This window comes from Athene noctua, chromosome 1 (genome assembly GCF_965140245.1).
Source record: "Athene noctua chromosome 1, bAthNoc1.hap1.1, whole genome shotgun sequence".
Taxonomy (NCBI): domain Eukaryota; kingdom Metazoa; phylum Chordata; class Aves; order Strigiformes; family Strigidae; genus Athene; species Athene noctua.
The window spans coordinates 103,069,184-103,086,864 of NC_134037.1; the positions used below are offsets into that span (position 1 = coordinate 103,069,184).

The 17,681-nt window shown below is 38.4% G+C and overlaps 1 protein-coding gene across 1 annotated transcript in view; it reads left to right on the forward strand.

Annotated features, from left to right (window-relative positions):
- The window catches only part of HHAT (hedgehog acyltransferase), a 186,759-nt gene that overhangs the window by 88,638 nt on the left and 80,440 nt on the right, over nucleotides 1-17,681 (forward strand). The window contains exon 10 of the mRNA XM_074926062.1: nucleotides 5,317-5,518. Within this exon, the coding sequence (XP_074782163.1) occupies nucleotides 5,317-5,518 (202 nt within the window). The remainder of the gene's footprint in view (nucleotides 1-5,316; nucleotides 5,519-17,681) is intronic.

Here is a 17,681-nt window from a genome sequence, read left to right on the forward strand (position 1 = left end):
TAATGTAGATGTCATTAAAAGAAAGGAAACAACATGTTTTCCAAGGGAATGATTGTCAGATCTCTCATGATTGTTCTGTAGATTACCACTTCAAGAAAACTAACAAAATGGTTATTGGATTTAAAAGTTGCTCTCAGTAAGTAAATGTCACTTTTAAATACCTCAGCTATTATGTTTGTGTTTGCATTACTTTAGGGATTTAAATGGTACCATTTACATATTTTATCCAATTCTCTGATGTTCACTTAGTGAGTTAAAATTAAGATAAGTTGCGTAAATGGAACAGCTTACTGGCTGTAGATAAGCTGATTTAAGCTACTGTAAATGGAACTAAAAGTAAGGCACTTGGTTATTCAGAAGACATACACAGTTATGCTTCGTTTGTGAAAGTGACATGTTTAATAGCATGCAAGTTTGAAATCAAAACAGTCTATGGAAATACAGTAAAGACTGACAGCATCTTTGCCTTGGGAGGGGAAGGCTAAGAATGTATGTTTAGTTGTGTTTAGTCATGTCAGGTGTACGTGTTCAAATAATTTTTACTATGTAACATTCTCTCAATATTCATATTTGTGCCTCAAATGCCCCCCAGATGTTTCGAGATACTTAATCTACACGGAGTTTTCTTTCCCCCTTCTCTTCTTTCCATTCACTATGCACAACCTTTTCTTCTGATGTGAAGTGCCTTTCCTTGTTATCCTTGAGCGGTCTAGCCAGACTAGGAATGGTTAGCAAAGCTGTGGCATTCACACGTTCCTCTTTGACAGCCTGCCTCTGTTCTTTCACCATCAAATTTCACCTTTGAAGTTTTGGCAGGGATCGACTTTTGATCCCCCAAGTTAATGTTCTGTTTTTAAATATTCACCTAGCGTGCATTTTTTGATACTAAGCACCTTCCACAGGTCTAATTTTCCAGTCTCTAAGTTTCATTCATCTGACCAGCATTACCCATCCCTCAGAAATAACCTGGAAGGACATGACCAATTACCATCCTCAAATCTACTTGCCTTAACATCCTTTTCGCTTTGCAAAATACTCTGTGGCTTTTCTTCATTTATCTGTCTGGCTCACTGATCACGTATTGACTTTTTCTGTGAGTATGTGAATTTTCACATTTTTCAGCTAAGTCTGCCTTCTTTGCACATCTACAGTAAATGTGTAATCTACTTATGAACTCTTAAGAAATTCTGCTATGAGGGTGTTTCCTTGAGTTGTGTTAGTCTGCCATGAGGATCTATGATTACTTTTATGTCCTAATAGTGCTTGAACTGGGGGTTTTGAGCTTCTCTGTGGATTTTCTGTGATTAGAGATGGAAATAGTCTTAAAAACTGCGTGGAAGCTTAAAATGAGGTATTTATGTAGTGCTATTCTACATATGGTGTGGCAGATCAGTGTGCTCACAGCAACCTCTCAGTTCGTGCAAACCCTGAGTTTCTAATAACAGCAGAGAAGGACTGTATGATAGATGGAAAGTAGACAATAGTATTGGTAAGAAGGAAAAAGTTTGGGAGGCATGCAGATATATAAGACATCAAATTATAGTAGCCATTGCCTCTTAATCTCTCTCTCTCCCTCCCTCCTTCCCTCCTCATGGATTTTGTTAGTGAACTGGAAGAGAGAACCATGTTCCTAATGTACTGTAAGAGACTCCTTTTCTTCCCCATCCTGCTGGGGGCAGGGAGTGAGCAGGGGGCTTTATAGGGCTTAGCTACTGGCTGGGTTTAAACCACAACAAATTTTAGTTACAAAGTGTGTGTTGTATTGTAAATGATAATACAGAAGTAACATGTTTCTTCTATCTTCTAGCTTAGTAATACTATTCACTGGTTTGTTCTCCCTCATGCTTTAGTGTAAATGTAGCTTTCTGTCATCAAATGAGTACTTTTCTATGTAAACACACAGGAAAGGTATTAAGAAATCAGATTCTAAACTATCACAGTGCTCAAAAATAAGAAAAGTGCATTTTTGTAATGACAGGGGCTCTTGTGGTGGTGGTTCTGCAATTTTGGTTATATTGGAGAGCACAGAGTGGCTAGCACGGAGCCAGGATCTGGCCCCGGCTTCACACTGAGTTGCCTATTGCCTGTACATGGGCCTGCCAACGTAAGAGTGTTAGCACAAGAACACGATGTGGTTATGATGTGTGTGGGTGATGAAGTAGCAGATATTTTTTATCTTAATGTGTTCTGTAACATAATAATGGACTTTTCGTGAATTTTTCTGCATAAAACAGCCAGGAACATACAGAATTGCTCTTCACACTGCTTGAGAGAAGTGACTCAATATCCATCAGTCCTTTATACCTACATTAAAATTGCCAGCAGGAATGCCCTACAAGGGAAGGCAAGATCATGCAGTCTGAGGGTGGTTAGTGCCCTTGTGACAAAAAACCGGCAGCCAGCCTTGGTTCTGCTGGGAAGGAGAGAGGTGTTGCTTTCTGCTTTGCATTTCTCCTCTGGGCAAGTAGGCAGACTCTCCACAGTACTGGAGGGGAAGGCTGAAGTGTTAGTAAAGATTACACGACTCCTTTTGGCTTCTGTCCTTCTTCAGACAGGTCTTCACAAAGATAGCGTGCATGAATTTTCAGTTGCGCAGTTGCCGTTGGCCAGGAGCTAAAACTTCACTGACCTGGAACATTCATCAAAATGATGAGTTGTTGCTGCTCAATTATTTAGCTGCTGTTGTTAAACACTAAAAATCAGAAAATTGCCTATTTTTTTCTGCACAGTAATCTGAAAGCCATTCAGGCCAACATAAACTGAGCTGTGATTGCAAATGAACAGGCTGGTGCTGCTGGGCTGTTCCTGGCAATGCCAGGAGGCTGCCGCCTGTGCTGACAAGGTGGCTGGTGCCTACACAGCAGATCTGTCTCAGTGCAAGGAAAGGGACTGTACAGAAACCCAGAGCGACTTCTGCAGTAAAAGCTACTTTTTGTGCCATGGATTTAAGCCAGGACCCTGTGAGGTCAGCGGAAAGGTTTCCTTAGGGCTCAGAGTAAGGTCTTCGTCACAGAGATGTGTCTCTGATGGTGTCTGGGTTACGTTTAGTGCTGTGTTTCAGTAAATGTACGACAGAGTGAGCTTTGCTGTTAGTGACAGGGCTGGCAATGTCCTGTTTTGGGCTCCTCTGGGTGAAGCTCTGCAAAACAAGGTACTGCCATGCTTACAGGGCCAGAAGGGCGGGGAGGTGCTGCACTTGGGATTGCAGTTTCTGAGCTGTGGTATGGGGCTGTCAGCCCCCCTCTAGCCCGCCTGTGAGGGGAACTGGTAATGACAGTAGACCCTGCCTATAAAATAACACAATCAGCCTTTAAAAAGGGAGAGGGAAGGTACTGGAAAAGTACCTCCTAAGAGGGGATGACATGCTTTTGGTCTTTCATTTCTATAGTCCTTTGTATAGAAGGAATTTGTCCGCAGCAGTAGAGTCTGTGACCGCTCTCTTGACCCTCTGTGCCAGAGCCCTGCAGGGGATCCCTCTTGTTACAGACTACTAAGATATACCACTCTATTAGGCTATTTGAATGGAATTGCAAGTGTCTATTATTGCTGTGCTATTTCTTCATATATGTGATGAGAAAAGACTAGATCCAAGAAGAGCATAGGAAGGGAAGAGAGAACAAAGCTAGAGCATAAATAAAAACCTCTGATCTTAATTTCTATTTATTTTTATATGCTTAGTAAAAAGTATACTTATACTGAAAATCACTGTGAATGTTATCAGATGTTTCAGGCTGTAGCAGGTTGAAGTAAAAAGGTGTATTGATGTTATGTGTAGAGAGAATTTGGAGCATTTGACACTTGTTTATTTAATGACTTTTCTGTTTACCTTCTAATTACTTTTATCACTTTATTTTACCCTGTTACTGTATTTTCTTACTTCCTAAGATTAGGAATAAAGCACTATGGTAATTTCCCTTTTAAGTTTTTAAGCTAGTATTTATCTCTGAATGTAAAATCTGATAACCACAGATAAAAATTTCACTGCAAAAAATTTCCCTTAATTATCTTAGCAAGTAGGAGTAGTCTCAAATATGAGTACAGTGTGTCATGCTAAAGGAATGACAGCTGAGGAGAACTGTCATCGGTGGTTCTCATATACTGCATCTCCTTGCTGGTACCCGTGAGCTGGCTGGTGACTCTGTTGCCTGATCAGCTTCTTCAAAGTGTTGACAGGAATATGCAACTTTTTCAGATATTTGGCTGGCCAGTGGCCATGCGTTACTCTGAAAATGCCAGGAGTGGATGTAGCTCTCAAGGCAGGAAGGAAGTGAAGTGACCCAGAAAACAGTGAGCTTTCAGAATCCCATTGCTTCTGGTATTTTTACTGAATGAGCACTTTTTTTTGGACATTTATAAGCATCAGTTGAAGACTAAGGTTCTGACTCCTGGATTCAGTTTAAATTCAGAATAGAGTTGCATGCAGGGTGCTTCATATAGGTTTTGGATGTTTTTTGGCATATGTGCTCTGAAGGTCATTAGGCAGACATGATTTTGAGATTATAATGCAAGAACTAGATAGGAAATATTTTCAGTTCGTACAATTTTTAATGAAAGATTTAAAAAGAAAGAAATTACAAGCTTTTAAAAATAAAAAATGTTTGCATGTGTCTATATTTCTGACAAATGGAAAACATTTTATGGGTTATGACTATATATGACTTAGTATAATCATAGACTCACAGAATCATAGAATACCAGGTTGGAAGGGACCTCAAAGATCATCTGGTCCAACCTTTCTTGGCAAAAGCATGGTCTAGACAATATGGCCCAGCACCCTGCTCATCTGAATCTTGAAAGTGTCTAATGTTGGGGAATCCACCACTTCCCTGGAGAGATTATTTCCATGGCTGTTTGTTCTCATTGTGAAAATTTTTCCTCATGTCCAGTTGGAATCTCCCCGGGAGTAACTTGCACCTATTACCCCTCATTTTTTTCCATGTGCCTCCTTTTGAAGGGTCTTATAATTTAAAATCACATGAAAGTTACATGTAATTTATGAGTATACAAGTTGACTTATGACTACTGTGGTTTAAAAAATCTGAACCGTTGTCTCTCACAATTTTGAGAATATAGTTTTTGCCTAATGCAGAGTTCCCATGACCACAAAATTGTTTTTTTGCCAAATGATACGTGCACGTATTTCATGAAGTGGTCTATAACATTGCAGAAACTAGGGCAAGCCCTGTAAATAAAGAATGTCAGGTAATTATTCAAATTCTTTTTTTATGCCATGAAATAAATTTTCTGTAGTGGATGTTTTTCTGAGATTTCCATGAAATCTCTAATAATGTTGCTTATCTGTCATTTCACCTGCAGGTACATCTATGTTCCGATGGGAGGATCTCAGTCCAGTCTGCTGGGAACACTCTTTTCCACAGCCCTCACTTTTGCCTTTGTAAGCTATTGGCATGGAGGACAGAGTTATTTGTGGTACTGGGGCGCACTTAATTGGCTTGGAGTAATTGTGGAAAACAGCATCAAGAGGATACTTTCTATTTCACTTATTCAAGATTTAATTGTAAGTTGAACTTCTCTTCATTTTGTGTTCTTGTTTCCTGGCTCTATGCTCATCTGAAGTTCCTGGTTACTAGTTTGATTTAACCTAGATTAAAAGTTGTGGATAACAGAAAAGAGTTAGCATTCCCTTGCTCACCTTCCAGTATTTGAGATAAGCCATGTAACTAGAATTTTGCAAAGTATCAGCAAAGCAAACACTGAAATACACATGGTTTTAAAAGCTTCCTCTGCAGTCCTAGAGTAAGCAACTGCTTGTCACGTTGTATGTGGCTGAACAGAAGCCACTTTGAACATTTGTATTCTGATTTCACTTGGGATGGCCTTAAAATATTCATCTTCACTAAAATTAGGAGTGTATATTTCTAAACATATGTTTCCTGGACAAATGTGTGTGTAGCAGCTGCTTGCATCTGGGAACAAGCTTACACTGAGAAATCTTACGCTGCTAAAGACCCAAGTAAAGAAAATACTATTTTTCTTTGAAGATCTCTCATATTTTCATTTTACGTTTACTTTTGACCTTCATGGTGTCATTTCAAAAAGACAAATTTGTCTTTGACATGCAATCATACGCAAAAAACGTTATTTTAATTTTGATGGTCATTTTAGTCTTCAGGTTTGCTCACTATTAAATCCCATATCTTCTAATAACTTTGTAAAAATAAATAATTCCTATGTGTTGCTTTCTTAGTAGTGATAAGTACACAGAATTTGAGTCCTATGTAATGTTGAGGTGGTGGTGGTGACTCACTCTGCAGCCTGATGAAGTTCTGATGCTGAAGTAATTAGGCTGTTCTCCATCCCACCCATCGCAATCCCATGTGTGGCAACTGATACAGCTAAGTAATTTAGTAGCCAATAACATCCAGTACTACCTTATATCATCCAACTGTCCATCAGTGTGAATTCAGTGACAGCATGTAAACAGCTTTTTTCCTTCTTAGAGAATGAGTTTATCAGATCCATTAATCCTCCCTCTAGGGTGAAACTGAGCTTCACCATTTGACCAGCTGCATATGTTTGTCTCTGGACTGGAAGACAACATAGGTTTTTAGACATCTAGCTGTACAAGGAAATATAAGTGTAGGGGCTTTTTGTATCTAATGTCATTGTATTAGAAATTTTAATAGAATGCTTAGGGAATTAAGTGCTTAAATACCATAGAAATTATAAGGACGTGGCATTATGAAGGTGGGGTTATATGTGCTGGATTAATTTCTAACATGTAGTTCTAATTATAGTTAACCGATGCTGGCAGTAGGGTTCTTTTTGTATAAATTACCTCCCCAAGAGCGAACCAAGTGCATTTTATCCCTTTGTTTTCATCAAGTGTTTTTAAAGGCCTATCTTCCGTGTCTCCTCTGGTTTTCATTTCTGTTTAGAAACATGGCTATAGACCTTCATTAGAAGACACTTTCCAATCTTTCCCTGAAATATTTCTGAAGTCAACATTTTTAATATGAATAGTTTTGACATCTGTATTAGTGCATTAGTCAGATCTTGCTGCATTTGGTTATGGCTGAGTCATGCTTTGTCTTGTGCCTTGAAAGTTTCTCTACAACAACATGAACTGCAGTCTTTGCAAACTACCCCTCATTGTTCTCTCTGCACTCTTCTAACAAACTTGCACTCTTCTAACAAACTCCTATTTTCTTCTTGAACACTGAGACTGGAGAGCAAATGAGTAGTTGGACTTCGACCCTTCCTTATGCAAGGGGTGGAATGATGTGACACTCTTTAACAAGTATCACATTTAAAATAAACTGCAAATTCCCTAATGCCCTGTATAAATTTCCTTTTTTTTTCCCCCTTGTAATCAGGCTTTTGGAAGCATTCCCATAATCCTGTCTTAGCAAGAGGTGTTCTGCAAACCCAGTCACTGTGGCATTGAGAAACCCATTCTGGGGGATGGTTTTTTCACTTAAACTTCATCTGTTGACAAGCTGAAATCCTTGGCATTCTTGTGCTTCACTCACTTGCTGTGTTGGGTCTTGAAGGCTATTTTTGAAAAGGAAAATTTGTGGTTTTCCCCAGAATAGCAGATGGGTTTATGAAAAAATGCAAAGCACAGGTTTATGCTTTTCTTTTTAACCCGTTCTATTTACCAAACCTCCTCATATATTGTTGTTAAAGTTGGGTTATGTAATTCAGTTGAGCAGGAGGTGTTTAATTAGTAAAATATAAAAAAATTTTGAAGAATAAGCTGAATTTGAATTCTTCTCTGTTTTTAAAATTTAATTGATCACAAAGAATGACAATATTTATATCAAAACTGCTTCCCTTTTTTCCCCACTGTATTGTCTGAATTCTCTTGCAAAAGAATGATTTAGAAATCTAAATAAAGCACGTTTGAGTCTTGTCCTTCACTGAATCCTTGTGCTGACTAAGAATATATAAAAAGAATTGGACCCTATATTTATGCAAATTTTATGGTAGTTTAAATCTCAGCACTTGAAACCTAGCGCAATATGGGTAAATAACACTTTTGCAGCAGTCTGACAGGTTTTAAATGTCATCTCGGGCATATTAAACTGGAGTCAACAAAGAAGCATGGGCATTACTTGTGAGAAGTAAAATCAGCATATAAACAAATATTTACTGAAAACGGTAAATTTTGTGACCCAAAAAACTGGATCTGAAACTTTTAATTCGAACCAGTGCAAACCAGTGCCTGGCTTCCTGATTTCATCTCTAAAATTGCTGATTCTCCTTCTTATGTACTTTTCAGTTTACACTTCTCTGAACTTTCATATTTCAGTGAGTTGTGTTGTGAGAAGTTATCAACATTTTTTTTTTCCCCTAGAGATTACTTGCTAGATATCAGAAAATTAGAGCTGAATTAAGTAATGTTGTCTCTTTATTAAAACATTGTATATAAACCAACAATAAATGCTATGCATCATAAGCTAGGGCATATCTGGGAACTTTATATTAAACTGGAGAAGCTTCATTGTGTTTTTACCAGTTCTTTTCTTTTACTTTTCCAGGATATATTTAGACCTGTACTGAGCAAAGTAGTGCTTTGTTTCACTGATTCTATATTAATTTCTTACAGATGAACAGAGACTCCAGTAGTATCTTGTTCAAAATCAATGACAGAATTTGTATTGACTTTTAATAAATAACGTATCAGATTTCTGAAAGAAAATGCTAATGGCTATAATTCTCCCAGTGATTTAAATTTCTTACAGAAAAAGAAGATATAGATCTATAGAAGAAATTAGATCTTGGTATAAAAATAGATTTAGAATGATTTAAACCTTAGAATAGCCAACAACATCTCTTTAAATCAATGGATTTTAAAAAAAGAAACATTTGGAAATCATCCAAAAGAAGATGTAACAAAGGGAGTAAAGTTGGCAGATTGTTAAAATTAATGTTTTAATCTCAATTGAAACAGCAACATTTATCTTCTTAGTTCTTTCATAAGGTGAAAACACATCATTCAGTCTAGTAAGAATTTAAAAAATTGAGATATAAAGATCTCTCTCCTAAAACTCATGCTATGATGAATTTCTAGTGTAAGATTTTATCTGTAGCTTTAGTAAGAAACTAAATATACCATGAACAATTCAATTTGAGAAACCATCTAATTTTAAGTGTGGCTTATTTTAAAGTAATTTGTACTATCTTTGTTTTGCTTTTTTAATGTATAAAATACTTTGATTTCTCCATTTTCATTTATGGCTGTGATGAGGTACACTAAGTCTGTTTCAGTACACTGTAATTGCCTTTCCAGCCTCCCTCTGCAAAAGGGGAAATACTTTGTATGAGGGCTGTGTTTTTGATGAGTGTGTTTGATTAGATTTGATTAGATTGTTGGATACCCCCGCCCCGAGAGTGAACTCCATGTGTTTGTAGTTAAAATATCACCATTGCTTTGGGTACTAGATGTGTTCAATGACATTGGCATCCTGAGTTTCATAGAGAACAGAATTTTAGACATCTTCAAAAAGTTGGGTGTGGTGAGGGGGTTTTGTCCATTTTTTTCCCTCTAATTTTGTTCGCCCTGTTTTTTCTGCTAGGTGCATTACAATTTCTACAGTTATTCATAAGTTATGCATTATGCAGTGATCCTGCAGACAGCTGGTGTGGAGCATGGAAAGGTACTGAGAGGTGAGCCTGACCTCTGGGCTGTGGTTTGACAGGGAATTAAGCTGATCTAAGAGCTCACTGTTATTGAAAGGGGAAAGGTTTCATTTTCCTTTCATCCCTTCCTCATAGTCCCACCACTTTCTCCTCTGCATGCCTTCCTGCTGGAATCTTTGCTGATCTGACCTAGCTCTTTACCCCAGCAGAAAGCTTTACTTCTCTGGTCATTTTATTGCTAGATAAAGGAATCCAAAAAGCACCCAAAGTAGCACAATCTAAGAGCCAATGAGAGGAAGTGGGAGAGGAGGAGCTCAACTCCTTGAAACTTCCCCCTTGCAAACCTACATAACCAGTATGGGTTAGTAGGCTGAGCCTCTGTATTTAAAGTCAGTGGCACAAAGAAACCAATTGGGTTCTGCTGCAGTAATTACTCAACCTGATGTTAGGGCCCAAACTCAGCCTATTAGAGATAAAGATTCCTGTGAATTTCACATCCATGACCTATATACATTGAGCAAATGTGTAACTACTTCCGTTGATCACAGAATTTCATCAGCAAGTATAACTTACTTTCATCTGCTGTGAGATAACTGTAAAATTTCCTTCTGCAGCTGAGGCAAGACCTGACCAAACATTAAGAACTTGTTAAAGGGAAGTATGTTTGCTGGCCACCTTGCAAGATGAGATCTTTAATAAGATTTCTGTCATATATAAAGACCCTTCTCAGCTGTTCTTCAGCACGCACTAGGCTTTGATCTTTCTTTTGCTTAATTTGGTGGAAAAAGTATTTATATCACTGATTTACTAATGCCAGGCCTGTCTGACCTTTTCTATGAATAGTTTTGTGTAATTCATACTTCTTTTTATTGCAGCATGGCGATTCAATTAAGTGGCAAGCATTGCCAAAGATACTTCCTTCATAACCTTTTTATGTGCTTGCTGTAGACTTCTGTTGGGTTAGCCGCTTCACTCTCTGAGAATCTGAAAGAATGTAAGGTAGGATAGTTGAATGAAGTCCCTTAAACAGACTCTTATTCTCTAGCACAGAAATGTTTTTTGAGATATAGGTATCATCCATAATAATGGAACCACCCAGACTTCCCACCCCAGCCTTGAGTTAAGCCATATCATTGCTCTAACCAGAAATCTCTACTATCCAAAGTAGATGTTCCCTGACTCAGAATCAATGGAAACTCCTTTCCCTAGATGTGAACATGAGCCAGGGCAGACCTGTGACAACTGGTCTTTGTGTGTGGTACCTAGAAGCAGCAAGCTGAGTTATTAAGATGCTCTTTTGTACTGAGCTGCTCAGTGACCATTAAAGGTGAATATGGGCTGGCTGATGCATCCTGTGTTTTTTCCATGGACTTCTAGCTGTGCCAACAATAATTCTGGGTCAAGTAATTCTTGCCATGTTTCTGCTTTTGCTTGATTTTATTTTTTTCTTTTTTCCACCCTCTTGTAAGGGTTCATTTGTCTTCATGGAAGTGGATCCCAAAACTTTTTGAGAGCCCTGCTGAAAATACACACACTTGCACTCCAATTCTAGTTTTCTTTACTGAGGGAACTTACTGCCTCAGACTCAATAACACAGACTGCGAATCTAGAAGGTGTTGTTTTGTGTGAGGGACAAGCATATGCAATATGATACAGGCTTTAATGAATGAAAAAAGTGGCTACAGTAAGATTTCAGAGATAACATTCTATCATTTCCTACCTTCTGAGTACAAGTATCTGGGCTTTTGTACAAGAATAATTATTTTTGATGCCAGCAGTGGAGAAACTTGTTATTTTGTATCTGTCTTTAACCAGATGATTGCTGCTCTGCTTCAAACAGCAATGTCAGCTGGGAATCCCCTTTCATAGCTGCTCAGTTGTCATAACAAAAAAATGTTTCTCCCACCTACCAGCATTATGTACATCCTCTTCTGTTTTGGAAGCATCAGGCAGTTTTCTGGTGCTCAAGCCATACACAGTTTGAAAAAACAAGTAAATCATGCTGTGGGGCCAAAAGAAGGCAGAGCAATGCTGGTTATGTGCTTCCTTGTTACTGTTACACAAATACAGCCTCCCTCTGTTGTTCACCTCAAAAATTAGTCCATACAATAAATGTCAGCAGTTACAGAAGTACAAATTAAAGCACCGAGGAACAGTTGTACTCTTGTCTTTCTGCTGTGCCTTGAGCTACAGAAACTTGCCACAGGGAAAGCGAGGTCTGTATTTGCTGAGAGTGTTTATCAGATGTCTCCATGGGGATTATTACTGTGTATTATTTATTTGTTAACATTTTCAGTTTCCCAGTGATCGTGTAGGAGGGCCATAAGGACAGGACCAAAATGCAGCACTAATGATAGATGAAATTAGATCCTTTCCCAATTTGATTACAATTTAAAAGATAAAAATGTTAAAATGTGGATGAAGGAACTGAGAGAACCAGAACACGCAGAATGGGAACCAGAGAACAAAAATAAGGATGTCAGGGACCTCACACAGAGGAGTGTGTGGCGCTCTTGATCTGTCCTCCATGGGGAGAGCTGAGACACGTTTATAGATTATGTGCATTGCCATGACTTGGTTAAATTCCTTGCTTTAAACATAAACCAGAAAGGAGGATGGTGCATTTCAATGCTGTTCATTTCGCACTTTTCACAAGCTGCCACTTTAAAAAAAGAAATGTTTGGGCAGGTTCTTTAAGGGTGAAGAGTAAGTGTAGGAGCAAGTACAGAAATTTACTTCTGTGTATGTCAAACTTTCACACATGCATCTGTAAGTGTAGTGCACACATACGAGCTGGTAGGAGGCTTTCTTGAAACAGAAGTGGGGGTTGGCTGTTTGCTGAGAGATGCTATAAATGTAGATCTTCTGGAAAATCTAAAAATGAACTGGTGCTAGTGCAAGACAGCATTTTGTTGAGTGAATGTTTAGTAAGACATCAATAGAGAAGATGAGTATCTTCTGAAATACTATATATAGCATTTATTCCTAAATTCAGAAACAAGTTCTATTTGTGAAAATAGATCTTAACTGACAGCTGCTTGATTTTAATTGTGTGGTCCTCTTTTTATAGGAGTGATGTAGGGAATTACAGGTCATTTGCATCATCCTGTCTCTTGGAAAAATTTTGTCCATTCCTACCTTCATGTGTGAACCTTCCAGGAGCTAATTTTACCTTTGCTTTGAAAGGAAAGTATATACCTTAAAAAGAAGCAGGAGTTGACCTCAGGCCACAGTTCAGCTAGGGAAGAAGGGACAGAGCAACTGCAAGCAAAATAAAATGCCAGAAAAATAAAGCAAAGAAAAGTAAAGGGGAATGGGTCTTGGTTAGAGGTAGATGAAGAACAGAGCAAACAAGAATGATTAGCATATTTACTGAAGGGTACAGTGTATGTTGATGAGAAATTAAATTTATTCTTCCATTTGGTGTGGCAGTTGTTGATGGATGAGATCTGAATTACATCTTGTTCCTTTTCCCCTTGCAGGCCTATTCCTTATCTTGTTACTGTTACAGCTCTGGGGATTCCACAGTTCCTTTTGGATTATTTCATAAAGGGATATTTTGCATGTGTACTCAACCAGACTTTTTAATTTTTGTTGCTTTTCTGTTCTTTGGTACAGTCTCTACTTTTACACTATTCAACATCTGTCCCTCAGCTTCCAAGTGCATGAGTAGATATTATATTGACATGTCCTCTCATCAACTGCCTTTCCCTTGCTGCTACTGCTCTTCGAGCCTAACTTCTACCGGCATTTTATTAATGAGCACATGTAGTCCCTCCCTTAATTTCTGTAGTCTCCCAAACACGCTTTTGTCACTATTACCCATTGACAGTGTGTATTGACAAATATTTTTAGAAGTTGCCCCACTGTTTGGACCCAACCCATGTTCATTTCTATTGCTTGCTTTAAAAATTAAATAAATTGACATTCTATTTGGCAGAGCTTTGTCACAATTTTCAGCCTTTCCTCCGTCCCATCTGCTCCCCCAGCTGCTCAGTCACACCCTGCCCTCCATTTTCAGTGCTCCTAACTGCAGATAGATAAAATAGCCAGTAACTGTTAGTCAGGATGTGTTGCTTCCCTTCCCACCGTCCCATCTGCTCCTCACTCTCAGCTTTTCACCCGTGCTCTTGTTTTTATGCTGTCCCGTTATTTTTGGCAAATGGCTGCATTGCGGATGACCCAGATTCAAGGGATGCATTGAGGTGTTCACTCTTATGGCAATGGGGTGATTATCAGAGTTTAGGGATAGACACTGAAGTGTTGGCCTGTCATTTATCTAAACATTTTTTAAAAGAAAACACTTAGAAGTGCTTTTAAGATTGACTAGGTGGTCTCTGTTGCTTCTGTAGAGAGGTAAACAAATTCAGGCCTTACTCTTCAGTTGTGATGCAATGGGGGGTGAAAACCAAAGTTCAAATCCTTAAACTGCGCTGGTAAAAGGAACCCCAGCAAGCAATTCGAGTGTTTTTCCAAGCATTTTTCTGATATGTATAATGGCGCCACCTGTGCCCCTCCTGTACTGCGGCAGCTTTGCCCGCAAACATTTTACCATTTGTCCCCTTCCTCCCAAAATCCTTGCAAATCCTATATAGCAGACTATTGCAGAGAATGTTTAATGTAGTTTTTGAAACATAAAGATGAGTCAACATTACATTAGCTTTTAGCCATTGCTTCTCTAGTAAAAACCTTCAGGAAATTAAAAAGGATGGAGCTTTCATAACTGTAGGAAGCACGCTTACTCCCCTCATTCACTAGGAGAGGCAGTGAAAGATAATGCAGGACTAGGTGTTATATTAATGGTAATTAATTTGCTTGATTTCTTCAACACAACAAATAGTGCAGTTTGTGTATCTTATTTTAGAATTATTGTGGATAATTTGGCTGAGCGGTTTAAGTTGGAGAAGATGAAATCTGTAGAACAGATAGTAATTACATATTATATGTTTAAAAAAAGACAACTCTTCTAAATATTGTACAAGATTATTTTGACCCTTTAAAAACCAAAGGCAGATGAAAATAGAATAATGTAATCTGTAGTGTTACAGTTTGTAGTACCGAGCACATGTTTCATGTCACTCTGGCCATAGTATCTGACAGTCTTATTCCACACTGCATATGTTCCCATAAGAAATACTCAGCTGCTTCTCCAATTTTACCATACGCTCTTATTTTGCCATGTGCTTGGATTATCAAGTTTCTGGAAGGGTAGTTCAAAAAGGAGTAAGTGTTGTGAGTCTCTGTTTTACTCCATGAAGATGGACGCTTGTTCAAATTGCACCAAATTTAATTCCCTTACATGGGACTTGTTAAAGTATTTTTAGTATGAACGAGCTTGATAACATCACTGACTTTATGTAGAAGTTTTCTTTAATCTGTCCCAGAGCAGCTATATAAATGAGATGTGTTGCGAATGCAGCACGCATAACTATTTTCCATCTTCTGAGCACTTGCCAGGAAGTTACCAGCTACTGTCTGTCAGGGGAGGCTTCTTGCCACATGTCACCCTGTCATCAGGGTGGGTTTGCAGTGTGTGGGAAAACATGCAACCCAGTTGCTAAAAACAGCGTGATGCATGTGACCTCCTCTCAAAACAAGCTACTGCAAATGGATTCAGCAGCTCTCTGAATAACGAGCATTTGAGACGTGTCAGATCACCGTGGTGCCACCACTGTTGCTAGAAAAAGTTTTAAGAATGGTTGCTGTAGGAAGATGTAGGATTGGGTCCCTGATAATATACTGGGGAATATATTTCTGTAAAAGAAGACTTTAGCCTGATATTTTGTATAGGACTGCCTAGTTTGACAGCTGTACAGAATTCAGTCTCGGGTGTCTCCCCAACTTCCACGTGGAAGGGTGGATGACTTATTCTGGTCAGTATTCCCCAAAGTATTTTCACTGTTGTTTTCTAGCTAGTAGATGTAAATGCATTTAGGAAAAGCACTTCTGGACCCTCAATTTCATCTCTCAATGGCATTCAGTAGTATTGTTACACACAGTCCTGTAAATCAGTGAAAATGATAATTTACTGTTTGTTAGCTCTAACTCATCTTAGAGATAAATTCTTTTAGATGATGTTCTGCTGTCTTCTCCTGCCATGTTTGGTTGTCTCTCACATAGAGTGGTGTAATTGCTTTGCAAAAGTAAATGAAATGTGTATTTTCTCTCACATCCCCTCTGACTTCAAAATTCCACTATGTCATTTAACTTCACTCTTAATTCTAACCTAAATTATCTATTCTGGTGCATGTTGTCCTTCATAAGCTATCTTTCTCAAGAAACAACCGTTGTACAAGCTTCCTATTTCTGGCTTGTCTTTCACTTAAAGGCTAAATGTGACATGCATGTGTAACTGGAAATAGGTTTAGGAATGGGAATGTTTGGACTGTGCAAATCCTTTTCATGCCTGTCTTCTTCCATCCCCCTCAAACACATACACAGATTTTACTTTTCAAGGTACCCTACTACATGATAGTGGTTTTGTAAGATGACTGAGAAGGCCCAGTTGAGAGGTCTGATGGTAGCTGATTTTGCTAGACCCAACAGTGTGCAGAGAGAGGCTTTTCACAAAAACTGGCAAAAATATCTGAAGTTGGCCTTCGTTTACAGCAGGATTTGGATTGGAGTAAAAACCCAAACTCTCATTCAGTTCCAGGAAAGGTGGCCTGAGACAGCCTTTCTAAGTCACCTCCTATGTCATGTTGCATGCCTTTGGACTGGGTATCTCGACAATATGTCTATTTTTTTGTGCAGTTTAAATGCTACAGTCCAGTCACAGTGTGTGGGGAAGTGGGGATGGTGGTGATTACTAAAAGTAAAGCATGATGAAGTATTGATGTGAGATTACAAGTAAGATGGAGCATTGAGGAAGGATGTAAATATTAGGGTTTCAGCCAGGCAGCCACAGCTTGTCATTTTAACACCAGGTGCTCTTTTGCCACTCTATCTTCTGGCCATATTTCCAACAGGAAAAGAGGAGAGAGAAAGAGACAGCAGTAAAATCCAGAGAAACACGACAAATCCATAGCAGCTGCTTGTATTGTTGCAATGGGAACATATTGTTAGAAGCATTAAATAGCATAATGAAGAGTTGTGGGTGTGGAGGGTTTTTTTAATTTTGTCTGCTTTGATGAAAACAACTTGCTGTATATTCAGAAAAATCCACATGCTGGTAGATATTTAAATCACAGATGTTATTATGGATTGTCTAGACCAGCCTTATTCCTTTTCCATGGGTAAATTAATGCTTCCAGTTTATTAATTTGAGCACAGTAGCTGCTCAGGTACTTTCATAGTTAGCTTTTTCTAGATGACATGAGATGTTTAAAGAACATTTTCTTTTTTTACCTTTGTTGCAGCTGGGTAAAAGCTGCATTGACATCAGAGACTCTCAGGAAAATGTCTACTGATTTTTGGATCAGTGCCTAGCAAAGTTAATGGAAATTAGCGACAGCAAAACCCAGAAAGGGTTCAGTGTTTGCCTAAACAGTTTCTGTTTTAAACTACTCCCTTATACCTTATAAATGACCAAAGGCTTTTATGGTCTGTACTACAGTTAGTCTATATTGTTTAACACATAAGCACTTTTGTAGAGGGTGACATATTATATGTGACAGGTTGGGGTTTTTTTTAGTAACTATCCTTTTTTTTAAAAAGTGGCAGAGCTTTTTTAGCTATTCCTGTTTGTCTTCATTTTGCTGCTTTGGGCTGCAAAACAGGCAGACCTCACAAACTTACCAAGTCTAGTCAGTGCCTTGGTGGAAAATGCAGTCCAACACCAGCTCTCTGATGGGTTGTCCATCTCTTAAATCTTTCTTACAGCTCTACCACAAGGTTCTTTTTTTTCCCCCTTTACTAATTAAAACTGTTTCTCTGTAGAGTTGATGAAGAAGTTTGATAGGCAAAGGGAGAGTGAAGGGTAAATCTGATGATAGACTATGCTCTGTAGATAAGCTACAGCTCAATCAGAATTAATTAGCATGGTATAGGAAGAGGGTAAGTTTGGTGACTTAACACAAAAGTTCAAGCTGGCATGATCATAACTGCTTCTTACTTAAACTTGGTTGTTAATATGG